This window comes from Cyprinodon variegatus, unplaced genomic scaffold, assembly GCF_000732505.1.
Source record: "Cyprinodon variegatus isolate N-32 unplaced genomic scaffold, C_variegatus-1.0 Scaffold98, whole genome shotgun sequence".
NCBI classification, from domain to species: Eukaryota; Metazoa; Chordata; class Actinopteri; order Cyprinodontiformes; family Cyprinodontidae; genus Cyprinodon; species Cyprinodon variegatus.
This window is the reverse complement of record NW_015150551.1, coordinates 1,146,550-1,162,231: the sequence shown is the minus strand read 5'-3', so window position 1 is coordinate 1,162,231 and position 15,682 is coordinate 1,146,550. Positions and strand designations below refer to the sequence as shown.

At 37.3% G+C, this 15,682-nt stretch overlaps 2 protein-coding genes across 2 annotated transcripts in view; both read left to right on the top strand.

Moving 5' to 3' along the window:
• The window catches only part of dazl (deleted in azoospermia-like), a 10,702-nt gene extending 8,917 nt beyond the window's left edge, over positions 1-1,785 (top strand). Inside the window, exons 8-10 of the mRNA XM_015374163.1 lie at positions 619-669; positions 877-947; positions 1,391-1,785. Of these exons, the coding sequence (XP_015229649.1) occupies positions 619-669; positions 877-921 (96 nt within the window). The 3' untranslated portion in view covers positions 922-947; positions 1,391-1,785. The remainder of the gene's footprint in view (positions 1-618; positions 670-876; positions 948-1,390) is intronic.
• Positions 1,786-3,800: 2,015 nt separating this feature from the next.
• LOC107084323 overlaps positions 3,801-15,682 on the top strand; it is a 43,275-nt gene continuing 31,393 nt past the window's right edge. The window contains exons 1-2 of the mRNA XM_015374114.1: positions 3,801-3,998; positions 13,490-13,641. Of these exons, the coding sequence (XP_015229600.1) occupies positions 13,494-13,641 (148 nt within the window). The 5' untranslated portion in view covers positions 3,801-3,998; positions 13,490-13,493. The remainder of the gene's footprint in view (positions 3,999-13,489; positions 13,642-15,682) is intronic.

Here is a 15,682-nt window from a genome sequence, read left to right as displayed (position 1 = left end):
CCTACATATAGTCCCTGGAGTAGGGATGAAGAAGCATGCTAGCTCCCGTTAGCTTTGGGTTTGCAGCAGTAAGAGCTTCTACTGAAAGATGGGGCCTCGTCTGCTCTTTATTTCAGCTCTGCAGGAGTTGAGCCCAGTCTTTTCATTGGTTCAGCTTTAATGCGGGAAAATGTGTGAATTCAGTACATTTGTTCTTCTTTGTGCCTGCTGCTAGTATATTTTGTGCTGAAAAAAATTAGCCCGTTATTCTTTCATTTCCAACTTGGACTTCCCCCTCTGGCCGTTAGGAAAAATCCACAGAAAAGCTGCAGCTTCTTATAAGCTGCATGGTTCAAAGCATGAAGAAAAAGTAAAGGCTTATAGTCTGGAAAATACGGTACTTATTCTTTTGAAGAGGCTTTTATAAACTCCTATGTATAAGTATATGTATCAGTGTACACATCTATATCTCAAAAGGCAACTTAACTTGGGTCAGAAGAGGAAATACAAATGGTATTATATCGTTACATCTCTGGATTTCCTACTTTACATTGTTTTTGCTCGTAAAAAAATATAATAATTTGTTGATTTAAAAAAAAAAGCTTGTTTTGATGCCCCATATTTTTCTTTAATGTGCAGTACACCCAAGCTCCTTGGACACCAGACCAAAGGGCTCGACCTGTCAACCAGGTAATTTCTATTTTTTAAATTTTTTTTATTTTATTGCTTTAAAAGGTTTTGCAAATATTTGCTATGAGTCTTTTTTTTTTTTTTTTTCGTATTTTAGTTCTGGTTTGTAATATTCATGGGCTCCACTAGAGGGCGCCGTTGTGAGTATTTTGACTTTTGAAGCAAACACTTAACTGCCTGTTTTCTGATTGTATCCCCTGTTATTAGAGCTTTGTGGACTGTGGAGTCCAGACTATGCTGACTGTGCAATAGTCTAAAGCTGTTAAGCCTCCTGCAAGGTAAAACTGTTCATCCGTGGGAAATGAACTATAGATATATCTATTTTTTATTTTTTTGTAAATACCATGTGTCTAGGAAGAGTTACTGATGTGGCATTTATCATAAATGTCAATGGCTATCTCTATTCAGAAAAGTTTAGTAAAACTAGATTTCAGCAGATTATGAAGTAACTGTGGAATGCCTGTTTTTAATTTGTGACGTTTGAGAAAAAATGTTCTGTTTAAAACTAAATCTGTTTGTCCTAGTATAGAATTTCATAAAATGTTTATTATGAAATGCACAAGAGCATAAGTTCATGCTTGAAGAATCCTTGCTGTTTAAATGCTTGCATTTTGGTTCAAAATACAAGAACTAAATATTGGTGTTTACAAAAAATAAACAGTTAAAAAAGTTTTCATTTGAAAGAAACTGTTCATTCCTTGTGATCTTTCATCTCTCCTAGATGGAGCCTACGGTAGCTTCAACAAGGTAGAATGCAGACGAGTTATCATCTTGTCGTCCTGGACGTCTGAAAGCCTCCCGACCAACGCTGTGTTTTCCGAACACCTTCGCCTCCAGTTTTTCAGAGCCTTTTTAACACCAGACTGCATGAGCTTCCCCCTTAAACCGAACCACATAGATCCCAGCCTCTTTAACCCAGATTGGTGACGTTGACCTGTGGTCGGCTGCTTTTAATTCACACGGATCACAGAAACTTTTTATAGAGCGCACTCACTATACCAACCAAAGCATGGGATCACTTTTTTTTTTTTTTATATAATCCCAAAACAAAAACACTTAAATATTTTAATCTCACTTTTTTTGTTTATTTATATTATGTTTAATTTATTTTTTTCTATTTGTTTGGTTTGGTGTGTTTTAAGGGCTCTCTGTACATAGAAGTGTTTATATTTGTAATGCTAACAATCTGTTCTCTACACTGTATTTTCTTCAGGTCTAATTGTCCTCTAATTAAGATATTAACTTTCCTTCAGCATAAAGGCACTGTCATACATTTTAAGCACTAATATTTTGTGCTCCTTTTTTATTTCATTGGGTGTCAGTGTGGTGAATGCAAGGCTGCTTGGGCCTCACCTCATCAGTGTTTTACATTTTTGTTTTGGTTAAATGTTGGTCGCATGTTTCCAGATTTTCACGGTCGACAGTCACAGCAAAGATACTCATGAATAAGCAAATGTTAAAATAAAAAGGATGGAATGAAGGGAGTTTTTCACAATTTAGGTGCTTTGTTACACTGAAAAGGTTTTTCTTCTTTTTTATACTGTTCACTGTTTGAGGTTTCTCTGTTTTTATATCTTGCACCTGATGTTCAAATTAAATTTTATACAGCTTCATAGGGATGGACATGGACATGTGCATGTGGTGTACATCAGTTTTTTTCCTTTATCTTCCTGTTTTTGGACATTGACCTTAAGTTTAGCAGGCACTACTGTGTTGAGTCGTTTTCTTCAGAGAGCCTGAGAATTGTTGGCGTTTTTGGTATTTTGATTATTTTGTTAAATAAAAGTTTAATTTGTCATTTTGTCTACATTTTATTTTAAGTTTTCTCCTCCTTAGAAAAATAAAAATGTAGAAGCTTGCATGATGTGCCTTGATGGGCATAGAGTTGTGGAGAGCAGCCTGGCTTGTTTTTTTTTTTTTTTTTTTTTTTTAAGCTCTCATCCGCCTCCGTCAGGTTTGCCTGGCAACAAGCCCCCTTGTCTTCTGGTCACAGCGTTTTGTTTTTGTCACAGCCCGATGGTGTGACCGGATTCCCCAGAGCGCCCTCTCCACCCTTTGACCCACCCCTCCCTCATCCTGTTGTCAGACGTTTCTGAATTATGGATTAGTCTGGATAGCTTCCTATGAAATATAAATTCTCCTAAGAAGACCCTTGAAATGCATAAAAATTTAACCTTGATGGTAGATTTACAGGATTCGTATGCAGTCTGACGAGTGACTTGGGTTGTATATAAATAGTTTCCAGGTCTGGATAAGTGAAAAACCATTTGTATTTCCAGACTATTCCGTTTCCACCCACTCCTGTAATCTGTCTGTCAACCATCCCATTCATGTATTCACCCATCTATTTGTCTCACCGTTCATCCATATGGCCAGCCATCTATTCCGTTCTTTATCCATATTTTAATGAAGTTAGTGAATCATTCATTCACTAACGCATCTTAGTTGTCCATCACCCACACATCTCTTATTCCTGTCTATCCATTTGTTGAGGCATCTATTAATTTATCAACCATCTATTCATGTATTATTCTCTCCATCCATTCACTGATCATTGCATCTTCCCTTTCATCATCTATCCATTGTAAGGTCTATTTCACTTGCTCATCTTTCCAACATGTTACATTACAATTATTTAAACTTTAGTCCAATATTTACATTTTAGAAACCTAATAAATTAATGGAAACTGAAGGAAAATGTGTGAAAATGAATAAAAAGGTATTTGAAACAGAATTAGATGTGCACAAAGTTTTGACCTGTAGGCTATATTCTCTACATTTGTCTTTTTAAATCCATTTTTGTTCATATATCCCTTCTACCTTTAAATTTCCTTTCCCTTCTTCCACTTATTAATCTAATTTATTCCAGATCACATATTTGAAGACTAATCCCTGCTGAAATATAAGCCATTACTTTTATAATCCATGCTTTAGAATCTGGTAAAGAATAAAAGAACTCTCTAAATGTTATAAAAACAAGTCAAATTTGAATCATCCAGCTGTTTTATGTATAAATGGGTAAATCAACAGTTTACAGGACGCATATTTCTTGGAGAGTTTTTTACGCAAGAGGGGAACAACGGGAAGGCGAGGGGAGACGATAATCCGCCCTCTTTTTCTCTCCCCTCCTGAACACAGACGGAGTGTTTACAGTGAGATCAGTTTCCACTCAGATGTAGCTCCTAGATGAAGGATTCAGGTTTTCCTCCCATTGGATCGCAGTGGTCGTGGGAGCCGCTGCGTGCCGTGACGGGGACAGACAGTGAAGACATTAGAGGGAGAGGGGAGGATTCAACACTTCCTAAACACACAGAGACCGTCTCTATCTGGTGAGTATCTCACTTTGCTTCTTTAATAAGATGTCTGCAGGGGATTTAGGCACCGCACTGAAATAAAAGTGACTTTCCAAATATTTTGGGGGGATAATTTTAACTGAAAATAATTAGTTTTTCACACAGTAGCTTTTAAAAACAACTTTAATGCCAGCTTATACTGTTTCAGAGCCTTTCACAATAAAAGCACGATGGCGACCATTTCCGAGCAAATATTCAGTGGACTTATTTTATTTTCCTTTTGTCTATTTTTTTATTTTTATTTTTTTTAACGTAGCAGCTCAATCTCAGGTTAAACTGAACTAACAGATGCGTGACGGAGTGGCACCGCGCTGGATGTGTCCGTGCGTAAAGTGCGCGCGCGCGTTTCACTGCGAGAAAAGCAAAAGGCGCGTGTGAGCCTTTAATGTTCATTAAACCGGTGCTGAAACTAGAAGATAACTTTTCAGTTTTTATCTGTGTAAAATGCTGAGGAAAGCAGAAATAATATAATATAGTCTTTATGCGTTAAATTAACACCTAAACTCTATTGCATTTGTTTTTTTTATGAGGGGGTTGCGGTTATAGTACTTTTTTATCATTACAATTCCTTGGATTGTTATCTTCTTTTTTTTAAACAAAAAAACAACAACTGGGAGCTACCCCAGCCATGTGGGATGAGCTGATTTGTGGGGACCAAAAGCATACAATTTCAGACTGCATCCAGAGAGTATGCATGAGGCACTAATTAGCTGTGTGGCTACTAAATACAGGGACAGTGAGAGAATCTATGAGATCCTAAGAGGAATGTGATTTTACAGAACCACCAGGGGTGGTATTAGACAGTTTTTTTTTCATTGGGGAACAGGACAAGAGAATTTAACAAACAAACAAAACAAAGAAAACTAAGTATCTTATTGTTTAATATATTAAGTGAACCAAGGAGCTATTTGCTTCTCCCAAACTGTAGGTTACAGACCTCTGATCTAGAAGTAAAGCTGTAAAGGTTAGAAATTAAAACATTTTCAAAGAGACCAATCTGTTACTATTTCTGTGCCAGCTAGTATCATTATAGATTGATTTTAGTTTTGTCCTCAGTACAGGGGCCATAACAGGGGCTAGTAGCAGTTCTACAGCTACCCGTCTACAATCACCCAAGGGGCCAAATTCCAACCAAACCTTTTTCTCTCAAGGAAGGAAGACCATTGGTGGAGTGCCATATTCCCCATAATTAGACTTAAAACTGCCTGATATGATGACCTTTACTGAAAGTAACACAATCTTAAAGGTATAGTGGAGGTTGTTATATTTCTGGGTGGATCATCAAAATAAGTGGTCCTCCTAATTGTCAATCATTCTGATGATATGTTTAAATATGGCCGTCCTATATGCTCGCCCCCATTTTCACTTACCGGTGGTGAGTCTGACATAGTGGAAAATTTGCAAATCTTCTTTTGGAAAGTAATCTGTATGAGCGATGCAAACAGCAACTTTTAAACAGAGCGTGCACGAGGAGAGATGGGCTGGTGCACGCCTTTCGCACACGTTTAATAGGAGATCTCTCTAGGGAGCAGGTATAGGGCTGTGCATGTGTATTTTTTTTTTAGTGTCGAGAGGGGGGGTTTTTTGAGATTTTTGCGAATCTTCTCCCCTAGCTTTAACAGATCACCTGCTTCTAGATCATATTTAGATGAGTTTTTTTTTGTGCTTATAAGACAGATTAAATATATTTGATACTCAAACATTCATAAGGTCCATAAACGGAGTTCATGAAAAATTATTTACTGCCTACCCGAATACACTATTCAAAACTAAACTAATTAGCTTATGTTTGAGTTTTATTTATGTGTGGAAACTATGTTAAAGAATCATTGATTACATATTTGTAAGCTACAGGACAGATGGAAACAACACATTATGTTTATTTTAAGATTTGATAAAGGACACTTTCTGGATCCAAGATGAAGCTAAGTGAGTCATAACTGTAATTTCCAACCAGACCTATTACACTCTTTTAGCTTAACAACCTCTGCACCTTCTAATTCAATGCTGCCCTCATAAAATCATGGAGCTCTTCCTGAGTGGCAATATGGCAGGACAGTTTACCATTTATTCCATTTTAGTTAAAAAAAAAATAAAAAATTGGGTAATGTGACCCTCGCCCTGATATAAGGATCGTATTACATAGACCCTAGAAATTGCTTAAAGTTATAAGTTTCTATTATCTCTATCTGTGTTAGGCTTCCGTTGGTGAGTAGAATTGAGGCTTTTGGCCTGAAGGGGGGCTCCATTGTTTGCTTTCACTGTTCATCTGTGTACTTTCATCTGTAATTGAGGGCTATACCACTTTTCCCCAGTTATTTTCTATTTTATTTCTTAATAGCCCTTTTTTCCTACTGGTTTTTAGGAGAGAACAACCAGGCAAGAAGTTGTGCAGCAGAGCAATACATCACTGTCATAATTAGTTTTTATCCTCCTTACACAGCCTCATTAAAACACCGTTTGAGGTGACTACATTTCTGCTTGGAGGTATTGTACCTCCCTGCAGGCAGCTTTACATGCTCCCCACTCTGCTCCCTGTCTATCTGTCGCTCTCCATTTCCTCCTACTGTCTTTCCCCCCCTCATTTCATATTGCCCCCTCCTCCCTCCATCCAAGGAATCATCCCACATCTGAGACGTGGGGGAAGCCCAGTGGGAGGGATGGCCCACTCCACAGGAATCAGTCTGTCACCTCAGATTTTAAAATGCAGTGGAATATAGCACAATCATGTGGTGTACATTCAAGCCCGATACAATATAGATCTATAACAGCTCAAGCTTTATAAGCCTTATCAAATTATCTTATAATTGTCTTTTTTTGTGAGACTGTTGGCATCTGTGCAAAAGTAACCAGAACTAAATTCAGGTCCTTTCCAAAATTATTTAAGCATATTTTCTATTAGAAACAACAACCACAAACAAGACAATATAATCTGTTTGATTTTCTTTTAAAGCATCCCAAATAAATTCTCACAGGTCCTGTTGAGCATCTCTCTGCACTTGCCTCAGTGTGTTTCTGTGGATATAGGCTGGGCTCTGTGGGCGTCAAACCATCTGTTGTAGGGATCTTGTTCTTCTCACTGTTGAAAAGACAGTTTTTCACAATAAACTATTCCCACTCTGCACATACTGAACACATACACATACTAACTAGGATTTTTCATATAGAAATATGCCAAAAAAAGCTTTAGACCAAACGGAACAAGTCATTTATCCTTATTTCAGATGTAGTGAAAGAAAAATTGAATCAGTGGATGCTTAAGCGGAGAGTTAGTTAGAAAAAAGTCAGTGTATCTCATTGTTTAGGAAAGTCTGTCGCCCAGTTTGCTGTCAGCCTTACTGGTATAAAAGCAATGGTTTTCCTAATGTTGCTGCTTGCCTGTACTACTTCACTGTCTAGAGTGAAACTCCTTAGAAGTTAGGATTTCTTGTGTATTTGTAAATTTCTTCCCTTCAACAGTTTGTGGATTTGGCTTCTTTTTTTTTTTTTAATACCCAACATTTTGGCTAACAATAATAGACAACTGCCACTGCATTATATATCAACCATACTTCAGTTCTGATTTTCCCATTTTAACACTTTTTTGTCCTTTTTGTACAGTTTATGTTGTACAAAATCTGATATGAAATTATTCTGCCAACTACTCTGTTTTGTACCGATCATTTGCTTGCTCATACCTGATGGTGGGAAATTTATATTTTATTTACAAAAAAAACAACTCATAAGCCCAAGTTTAAAAATGGTTTGAAAGAAATGGAAGTTTGGAGGAATGAAATGACGATACAAAAATAGAAAGTGCATTAATCTGCACCTACCTGGCGGATGTTTAGGAAATGCTTTGACAACTGAAGATTGAAGGTAATTTTCTGGCATCTGCTCATATTCTGTTTTTAAGGAATATGTGAATCCAAGAACATAATTTCTCCAAGGAGGAGGCTTTATTTTTTATTTTATTTTTTCCCCCAGAAATTGTTTTAGGGACCCTTTGCCTGCCTTTTGTTTGATTTTTTGTCTCTGTTTTTTTTTTTTTTTATTGTTTCTCCACTCACATTTTGTTTCTCTTTTAAAATGTTCTGAACAGTCATATTTCACAGGAGTAAATGATTTGAAGCAGGGATTAGAATCAAAATAGATGAAAATAAGAACAATATTGATGAAAAAAAGTTGTCAGAAACCGTAAAATTACATAAAATCTGAGCTTCTCTAAGGCTATGGTTCCTGGTTTCTTAATATGTCAATCTATTTAAAAAAAAAAGATGAAAAACACTGATATAGTGTTGTAGTTTTAGGTTCATGGAAAAAGGATGAGATGGGAGGAACCAAGCTGGAGGTGGGGGGTCATTGCCTGTGAGCCAGGGGAGAATATTGTGAGGACAAAGCAGTGGCTCCACTAATGGCTCCTCTGCCCAGTCTTTGTCTCAAAGCACACCACATTTTCATGCTCAGTCCTGTTACCCCCCCTGAGCTGTGTCGCCCCACCTTAACAGTCAAGCAGCCTATCATACAAGATTGCCACTAAGCATCATCCATACATAATGGAAGGTTCTCATCATCTCGGAAAAACTGAATATAACAAAGTTGATGTTATTGATGTAAAGTAAAGTAAATTGAAAGAATGGAGGAAAAAAAAAGAAAAATAGGAGCTTTTGAACCACTCTGCTAACTTTATCATGGCCTGTTGCCTGTATTTCCTCTGCACACGTCATGCAACCTATATTAGTGTCTCATTATAATCCCATAAGAAGAATTCAAATATAAAAACAGAACACATAGCTGTGCAGTATGTTCTTTTTCATATAATGCTTTTGACTTCATCTGATGTTTAGTGGAAAAAAAAGCTATCAGGTGTTCTAGTATTTTACCCTCTCTACCTAATTTCAACAGATTTTCCTTCTGTCTTAGTCCACGTGCAGCTTTTCTCTCCTTTACAGACGAATATTGCCTCTAGTAAAACCAGCATCCCTGAAGTGACACTGGAGGTAGTAGAGGAGCGACAAAGTGCAGGCAGATTATGCTCTCACATAAATCTCCTGTCATTTCAAAACCTCTCCGTTACAAAAGATTCTCTAATGAGAAGCCCTCTGCTATTCCCTGTCTTTCACCTCAATCTCTCTCTTTTTTTTTTTTATTCCTTTCATCTGTCTCTCTGTCATTCCCGTCTGTCCCTTTTCAGCAAAAAAAAAAAATATATATATATCTTTTTTTTTTGCTGTCAAGGCCTTTTTCTCCCAGTGTGTTTGTGTGACAGCAAGGGAGAGATTGTGTTTGAAGTCAACTCACAGAAAAAAAGGCCCCTAAAAAGGCCTCAAGTCTTAAGCGCCAATGAGCTTCTCTGCCACTACAACCTTGTGTTTTCGCGTCGGTGTTGTGTTCAATTAGAGACATGTTTTTTAACCCTCTCTGACAGAGTTCATCTGTTGAAAGCGAGACCTACACGTAGAGCTGAACTGTCGGCATACAATTAAAGAGCAAATAAGATGCTGGATCAAACAGCGGAGCAGTTGGCTTGTCAGAACCTAGACGCACAAGCAGTCACGGTGAATCTGAAAGCAACAAAAACAACTGTCACCAGCAACATAGAGGCAGCATAATTTCAGTGGTTATTTGTTTAACACGGCACAATACAAAATAAATGGAGAGAAGTATGGTTAAACATGAGGGTAATTTGTTTTAGATGTGTGGCATTTCAGTGGGGTTGAAGACCACATTTATTCACATCTAACTTCAGAGGTGTAAAACTGTGTCTACATTATGGCACAGTCTAAAATCTTTTTACTCTTCACTCGTGTGCATCATCCTCCTCCTAACCTCAAATCCCTTTTCCTTAAACAGCCGGAGATGAGTCCTGCTCAACAACCTCACATAAAACCCTTGTACCTTTAGCAGACAAAGCATATGAAAGTGAAGCCCTTAAGAATAATATGTTGGGACCGGATCTGCATGTCGTAACGTTGTCATAACCTGGAGCCTTGTGCTGTCTCTCTGAAGACAGTAGTTTTCAGGGCTCAGCGGGACAGTCACCTGACAGAAAGCGCTATAAAAATGGTACAAGAAGTGGAAAGCAGTTCTTCTTACATTTTTTCTAAAGATAGAAAGGTCTGACAATGTAATCTAAACCAGGAAAATATGGCTTGGATGTTAAAGTTCAGGAGATTAGTACTCGCTCACTCATCCCACCAAGACATCTGCTCTCCAGCTTATTCTTGGAGTTAATCCAATGTGTTGGGCCAAAAAGGATATATTGTTCCCAAAAGAAAGTTCTATTCCTTTCCTGGGTCTCCTCCCATTAAAACATGCCTGGAAAGATACACAGTAGATATCTGCAGATGCCCAAACCGTCCCAACTGTCCCCCTTTAGTGGTTAGAGGGGATCCTACCATGAGCTCCTTTGTCTTTACCTTTAAGATCCTGGGCGTGATTTTTGCAATACAATACAGGCCTGATGGCATTCTAACGGGGGAGACTGGACATGAAAATTCCCCATCATCCTCATCTGGATTCATCTTATTTAGAGCCTTTTGTGATCATTAACGAAACAGGAGATGAACGGCATATTTGATTGTCTTGGCCTAAAATGAATGTATGACCACAGCGTCTTGTTCAGAAACATCGTAGTTTGTAGTTAAAGAAAAACATGGATCATAGATAAATTCCCATTTTCCAATGGGTCTCCAGATTAGGCTTCTTAGAACAGAGCAAAACCCTTTCTCCTGTACTTTCTTGTTTGTCGGGACATGTCTTGCTCGCTGGTGACCAAATACGGATAAATTAGATATATGTTATTGCAATTTCTGCAATAAAAGATGAAAAAAATTTAACATTAAAGATTCAAGTATAAGATTCAGAATTCATACTAATTGATAATATATTGTGTTCTTATTAAACCTCCTTTCTTGACTGGAATCTACCAGAATAATATGGAGCTTTGCTGCTTGGAGAAAATATGTTTTGACATCCTTCCTACATTTGTAACCCATATAACCTGAGCCATGTGAAGCATTCCATTTCCCTAAACTATCTATATATCTGACGCTCCATCCTGTCAATCAAGATGCTTCAATCTGACTAGAGCAGTATTCTTTTTTAACCCTGCTCCTCACAGAAGACCTCTCTGCGTGTTTTTGGCGGTCTTCTGTTGTAGCACATCAAATACAGATGATTACATATCAGCAAAAAGCCTAATCATCAGTTAGAAATTAAAATCAGGTGTGCAGAAGCAGGCAACATGCAGGCAGTGTGACCTGAGGACCAAGGTTGAAAGACCCTGGATTAGAGACTCTAATCCGTAGAGACTATGTTCAACTGCAGGCATTAATGTTCAATTCTGATTTATATGTGACATCGGGAGCAGTGTCAGGCTAAGGGTTTTGCTCAGGAAACCAAAGTGGGGGGTTTGGGGATCAAACCTTGTACTTGCAACCTTCTCAGAGCACAAGCGCACTGCTCTAACCACTAGGCCAACACTCTTCCTCAAGGGCAAAACTCCCTCTTCAGAGTGAACAGTTCACCTTTATCTGAGGAAAGGTCTCATCTAGGGCTGAAACAATTAAGCTGATTAATCGTTGACTAATTTAGTAATCGATCGGATGTTAACTGGAGTGTAGAGTCTCTAAAGCATACCTTTAGCTGACAGAGCGACCAACTTAGAGCAGCAATTATACCAAAAAAATAAATGTGTAAACATTTTGCATTTAAGATAAAACTCTTTTTCATCCATCAATATGCTCCATCCAGAACTCCTCAAGTGGAAAAGCTTTATTTTGTGGTTCTTTAAGGAGCCTTTTGCTATCAGATTATTAATGAATTTGCAAAATAATCGTTAGTTGCAGCCCTAATCTCATCCCAACTGAATGTGACAGAATGAAGTAATCCGACTGTGGTTTAGAGAGCATGCATTAAAATCTGATAGGAAGCACATAGAAATCAAGAGAAATTGATGACAGTACATGAAGGAAGGCTTGAAAGTGATTTAATCAAATGGATTGAAATTAGTTTACTCTAAACTAATCAATGGCATTCTAAAGGACGCATAGAGGAAGTGGTTAATCAACGATCGTAGACCGGAGCAAAAAAAAAAAGAAGCTTAAACAGAATGGTGATTAATGTGGGGGTCTGATAAGTAATTCTGAAACAAGTGGAATAGCTAATGGTAAAAGAATTTAAGAGGAAAAAGTGGAAGAAAAAGAAGAGTAGAAATAGAAGCACTGAGACATTCTGAGTGTTTCACTCTCCTTCTACCAGAGCACCATCAACCCATCTCTCCTCATTTGTACTCATTATGAAAGACATGTTATATTAAAAGAATAATGACATATAATTATTCCTACATTACTAAATTAAAAACTCCCTCTCTTTAGAACAGATGAGCTAAGTGTAACAAAGATGAAGTCTTCTTTCAAAACTTTATAACCATTGGAAACGCTGTTGAAGCTGGAAGCCAGAAAACACACCCAGATACACACACAGCGTAATGTGCTCTGTTAGGATCGTTAGCCGAGTTAATGTCCGTGCACTTGGCCCAATGAGTGCTAGCATGTCATTCGCCATGCTCCCTGAACAGATACAGAGATACAGATATAGACCTGCCTCTGGGGAAGACAAACGCATCCGCTCACACATAAAGATAGATATGCAGATGTGCAGACAGAAATAATAAGCGTATCTGCAGGGATGGCTTGAGGGTACCAGTCTTGTCGCTTTAAATTAGCTTGATGATATTTGAACACGCCCCTTTTTGTGATTCAGATGGTCTCTGTTCTAAGAAGGTTCAATCATGATACTAATTCTCCATATTTTTGCTTTTACTCTACCTTAATCTAACAGTTTTCCATGTTTATATATATTTAAACAGGCATTCTTGTGTTAAAATTACCCTTTGAATTTTAAAGGAGGAAGGATTTCCAAAAGAAATTCAATGCATACCCAATTCCCTTCCAAGATATTTTCAAGTGTTTCAATTTAAATGAAAAGCCTCATGATATAACAAATTTTTTGGATCAGCATATAAATGGGTTATGCGTTCGAAATCCCCCAAATTCTCCCTCTGCTTTCCTCATCGCTGTCCGTGCCGTCTCATGTCGCTCTGCTTGACAGGGCAGGAAATCGCTCTCATTTCTGCTTTAATTCATTCTGATCAAACATGTCGCTCTCAATCAGCCCTATTTGATTAGGAGATGCCCGTATCACAGCCTGCCGAATAGGTAATGGCTGACACGCTTATATTTCTGTGTGTGCGGCGCTAACATGTCAGTTTGGTTCACTCATCATTTCCTGAAGCTGAAGGTGCCATATGAACAATGGCAGCTATGTTATTGTGTGACTATCAGACTTTATACAAATTAAAACTGCTTCATTAATGGTTAGAAACTGTATCAATGCTCTCTTCAACTTTGTTAACCACCATTCTCTGAATGTTTAGGTCATTTTTTGTACGTCTACCTCTACTTTTTTCTGTTTTGGTTTTCCAGAGAAATGGGGTGTCGGCTCCCGAAGCTGAGGAAGGCTGAGGAGAGGCGCAGTCCTGGCAACATCTACTCCACCCTCCGAAGGCCTCAAGTTGAGACAAAAGTTGGAGTGGCCTACACATACCACTTTCTGGATTTCCTCTTGGGGAAAGACGGTATGAACAATCATCTCCTGCTGTCATAAATGATTGTCCTCCTGTGTTTAATTCAAATGTTAGGAATCCTTCACTTCCTAATGTTTTATCCTTCCTGAGAGTCTGGCCTGTAAAATCCAAGGGAGACATCATGTGATGCAACACAACTCTACTCCCACACTTACATTCTTGAAATAGTCATGTGATGCTGATTTTTTATGTTTTTTTTATGCAACATCATTTGATTAAAGAGACACTTGTTTCTTAGGCTGTCATGTTTAGGTTTAGTTTATGAAAATAACTGTAGCTGTTTTAATATGAATAAGAAAAGCCCATGTACAGAATAATAGCAGTGGGTTAAAGCTGATATTTGTTGCATTGGATTTTAGGTTAGAATGAAAGGATTTTATTGGAAATACGTGATGTTAAAGCAATTATTTTAGATCCTATAATGCTCTTCCTTTACTGGTATGTTTGGTTTTGTTTTCGTATTAATTTCACCATTTTTATGCACTGTAAAAACGATCCAGAGATAAGTAATAATGTCTTAAAATTTTTTTTATTTACCCTTAATTTGAGTAGGTAAATAAGATTATTTGCCAATGAAATGAGTATTTTTACTCTGAGTATAAGATAATTAAATAATATGCACTTAAGATAAGACAACGCAATTTTTTCCCCCTTATTTTAAATGTAAATTGTTTGTTCCATTGGCAAAGTGTCTCAATTACCGCCTCAGTTCAAAAAAAAAAAATGCACTTATTATAGGAAAAAATTACTTATTTAGATTTACATTTTTTAGTGTTGGTGTTTTTTGTTTTTGTTTTTTTTTGTCGATATAAAATAAAATTATGTTTTCATAATTTCTGATATCCAGCACATAGAGCTGCACTAGTATGTGATAAGTACCTGCATCATTACAGCATAGACACAGCAACTCCTGATGGTGTTATTGGGATGTCAGATAAACTATTCAGCAACCTTGTTTTTCACCAGTCAACAAAATGTGCAGTTTTTTTCAAGCCAGTTATAATGTTCTCTGGCAAATTGTCAGTTCCTGTAAAAGTTTTTTTTTTTGTTTCCACCTTCTACATATTAGCAGCCATATTGAACCTGACCTTTTATGCTGGTGGAAGACTTGCATCTCTCAAAGTTTAAATCTAACTTTACAAGGCAATATACTTTAACTTCAAATGTCTCGGTACAAATCAAACACATCATTAGAGCTAGACAGATAACTAGTGAGAAAAACCTCAAAGATCTTAAAAAAAAACAATGAAAAAGTATTGATCAAGGTCAATCGAAAATGGTGTAAAGAACAACTCTATACACCATAACCAAATTTAAAATAATAATAAAGTTTTCTAAGGTTATTTAGCAAATCTTAACAAAAACCTTATAGATACTTTTATTACTTGCATCTAATTCATTTGTAGATTGCTTTTGTATTAAGCTGTTTTTTTTATTAAATTTGTTTGTAGAGGTATTTTCTAATGATACTGCCACCTGTGGCCAAAGCATGTAACTGTAGCACTCTTCTGCTTGTTCTCTCTCGTACTTGACAAGGTTAGGGTTTTTTCACCTTACCAAGAGTTGCTATTGGTGTCCCAGTTGAGCTGGATGCTGGTCTGTTCTCAGTATCCACAAAATCCATCTTGAGTATAACCCTTCGATTGTCTGTAGGCTGGAGCTATTTAACATGGATGCACATCCGCCGAACAGCACAGGAAATTCCGACCAAAGTAAATTAGAGAAAATAGGCTACAGGCTTATAGATGCATCAGCGCGGAACTACTGAGGGTTCATTCTGCTCACCAAACAATGTTTTAGTTATAAAGGTTAAAAAAGGGGCTACTTTAAAGATATTGTTCTGTAAAAACTTGCATAATGTCCTTCTTGGTAGTAGCAGGGTAAAGGGGACTCAATATAAGTACATGCCACTAATTTCAGACTTTTATTTGTGAGGAAAATATTACAAGTCATTCATCCCCTTCATAGCTATGCGCTGCAGGGTGTTGTTCTATTACTCAAAATCAGGATAAATTAGAATGAGTGATTGTAA